Source organism: Sesamum indicum, linkage group LG11, assembly GCF_000512975.1.
Source record: "Sesamum indicum cultivar Zhongzhi No. 13 linkage group LG11, S_indicum_v1.0, whole genome shotgun sequence".
NCBI classification, from domain to species: Eukaryota; Viridiplantae; Streptophyta; class Magnoliopsida; order Lamiales; family Pedaliaceae; genus Sesamum; species Sesamum indicum.
The window spans coordinates 9,514,603-9,518,111 of NC_026155.1; the positions used below are offsets into that span (position 1 = coordinate 9,514,603).

Consider the following 3,509-nt stretch of genomic DNA (forward strand, 5'->3'; position numbering starts at 1 on the left):
GTAGAAATTTGATATCTTTTGTTCCGTTTCAGCAAATTAATTTTTTTCCACAAGGGATCGTGATATCTTTCTACGGGATCACAGTTCTCTTTATTAGTTCCTATTTGTGGTACACAATTTCCTGGAACGTAGGTGATGGTTATGATCGATTTGATAAAAAGGAAGAAATGGCATATATTTTTTGTTGGAGATTTTCGTTTAGGCATCTTTGGATCAATTAATGTTTTTAGGCATAATGAAAAATTACAAATATCCCCCGTCAAATGAACAATAATTAAGTAACCCCTAAACGATGAGGTAAAAACTTACTGTTTTACCATTGTTATTTAAAAAAAATATTTAAAATAATATAAAAACAAGGGTGTGTAGAGTAATAATACATAGGTCATATTAGTTCATAAAAATATTTTAAAATTTTTCAAAAATATATATAAAATTATAATTTATAATTTAAAAATAATATTTTGACAAGTTCATCATGAAAATTGGAGGAAAACTTAACAGGAGCTAACAAAGTTGACTCATTATTATACGAACATTAAAATCATGAAGTATTTATAATTTTTCAAATAACGAGAATATACTTATAATTACATCAATTAAAAAAAATGATCATAATTTACCTATATAATAATTAATTCATAATTTCTTTAGATAATATTCAAATGGCAACCCACAGTCCAATTATGTAGCTCCACAACCCAAAAAACAAGAAAACAAAAAAGAAACTATGTCGTACGTTAGAAATTTCTGAATTTTGGAGACATGGAGGTAAGTAACACGGCAGACCCATAACTAAGTAGGACCGCATAATAATTAAGGATATTAATGTCGGTTTTACAAATTAATTACACACACTCCATCACGCAGTATCTCAGATGCATGCGACGCCACTTAAGTTCTCAACCTAATTATATAACCTAATCACGTGATCAATTGTTTTGTTTCTACGTCTGCCCACTGATGGACATAATTCCTCACTACTACTTCATGATAAGTGTGTATATGAATTTTGGATTTGATTCGATCAAATTCGAATGAATTATATAATAAGTATAATTATTTATTGTAAAATTAATATATAATTTATAAAAATAACTAATTAAACAGCAAGTATATTATATTTAAATTTTAATTAATTTAATTCGTTTAAATTTGATTTTGATAAAAAAAATTTTAAGAAAAATGACCAAATCGTCATATGTTAAGTTTATATTTCTCATTTCATTGATTTGATGCGATTAAATTTGGTTCGATGCATTATGCTTAACACTCTGACGAAGAAGAAATTGGCAAGCAGAAGCTACTAATTTCAGCAAAATTATGCACACACAAACACGGAACTAACAAGGGGCGGCACAAATATTACAAGACTACATTATGAACTCATATATGCACTTATGCATACATATATATATAGAGAGAGGGAGGGAGGGAGGAGAGAGATTTGGGAGAGTCGGAGTTTAGATCATAGAGTAGTGAAATTGAAACAGAGGAAGCCATGGATTCGATGTGGGTGTTCATCAAACTTATTCAAGGTTTGCCTCGGGACTGATCGTCGAGAAGGTTGATGAGATAAAGCGCGTTACTTGTAACTCTAGCGACGTTCGTGATCTTCCGCCGCACATCCGACCGGACTTTGCCGTCGATCTCCTTGAACCCGTCGAGGCAGGTGTCCTCGTTCGTCAAGGCGGCGCTCACCCACGTCTCCGCATTGCTCATCTGCCACCTGAAATCGGCGCCGCGCCGAAGGTGCTCCAGAGCGGCCAGCGTCTTGCTCAGCTCCTCCACGGAGTCGCCCATTTGCTCCACGCAGTTCCGCCCGCCGACCTTCAGCTGGGACAGGAACTCCGAGGCCCTGCGCACGTGAGCCAGGCTCACCCTCACCGCCGCCTGAGCCAAATCCCTGGGGGTGCTGGCGGCGGCACCGTAGGAGGAGAGGGTCCGGAGGCAGATTTCCGGGTAGCTGGCGTGGACGCAGGAGCGGCGGACGAGGTCGTGCTTTGGTGCCTCGCCGGCGTGGGTAGTTGAGATAAGCATTGTCGGAGAAAGGAGGAGAATGAGGAGACAAGAATGAAGGGTCCTTATCATTTTCGGATGGGCGGGTAGTTCAGTGGAGAGATCAGTTGTCAATGCGGCGGTTCACGGTGGCGGCGGCAAGTGTGTGTGTGTGTGGAGTGGGGGTGGCTTAAGCTTTTAGGGTAGTGGGTGATAGTGTCGGAAAGCAAGAGAGATAAGGGGGTATATATGGGCAGTTTGGATGTTCTTACAGGGTTTGCTGATATATATATATATAATAATGTAATGATATATTCCTAGATATGAGTGAGGGAGAGACATTAATTTGGTGCTGAAATTGGACCAAATTACAAGAAGAAATCTTTACTTGAGAAAGGAATTTATGCACCATAATTATGAAAATAGAACTACAGCTATCTTCACATTTTATATTCTAGTGAGAAAGTCAAGAAAACAAGCTCTAGATCCGTATTATATATTTTGATGTCTGATCCAAGTAGTTAAAACGGGTCCGGTCCTGATCTACTAATAGTTGTAGGTCGGGTCGTTGGCGATTCTAAAGTTTCCTGTAATGTGGATCTTAAGAACAACAAAACATATTAGGCTTATTGAGCAGCCCCTCACTAAGGTTCCCGATTTTTAAGTTAGAATAAGTGGGGTCGAAAACGATTTGAAAGACTTTAATGTAGTCGAAATAGTATTAAATGCTCATGATTGACAATATTTATAGTTTTTCATACCATGCTGAGTTGCTCCACGTGGCAACATCTGGAAGAACACCTGCCAAAAATGCAACGGCTGATAATTCGGGTCTTGGTCTCAAGTCGGACTGGGCGGGTTAGTTCAGCGACCCAACCCGCTAATTAGCATGTGAATCTTGCCCATTTTGCCAAAATTCACTAAATTTGTTGATATTAACAAAAAAGTGGAATGAAAATTGATATTTACTCTTGATTGATTTATCACCGATCTATTACAGGTCAAACACTTTTTTTTTTAACTAAATTGTCCTTATAAAGTTGAAAATATACCTGCCCATATAGATAACGCGTGAAGACGTATAGGGACAATTTGATCTTAAAAAGATTTATTTGACATGCAACAAGTTAGTAACAAGTTAATTTGGGGTAAATATAGATTTTTTTTATATTTTTATTAATATCAACAAATTCGATAAATTTTGACTAACAGAGGCACTTATTTGTTAGACAGATACAAACTTTAAGGGTGCTAGATATAATTTTTCAAACTACTAGAGGGTTTATATGTAATTACACCAAAAAGTGGGGGGAGGGGAGTGTAATTATCCCTAAAACTTAACATATTTAGTCCATTTGTTTTATGAGATTTATCAAACTAAATGTATCGAATTTTCACAATTGTAAGATAATTTTGAAAATTTCGTAAAATAGAAGACTAAAAGTATCGTACCCCATATCCTATGGAGTTAAAAGTGTAATTTCACTTTATTTTTCAAAATTTTACCTCTA

The 3,509-nt window shown here is 36.4% G+C and overlaps 1 protein-coding gene across 1 annotated transcript; it reads right to left on the reverse strand.

Annotated features, from left to right (window-relative positions):
- On the reverse strand, positions 1,281–2,286 carry LOC105173716 (pectinesterase inhibitor 3). The gene has a single exon (XM_011095576.2). The coding sequence runs from the start codon at positions 2,089–2,091 to the stop codon at positions 1,534–1,536; it is 558 nt and encodes a 185-aa protein (XP_011093878.1). The 5' UTR covers positions 2,092–2,286; the 3' UTR covers positions 1,281–1,533.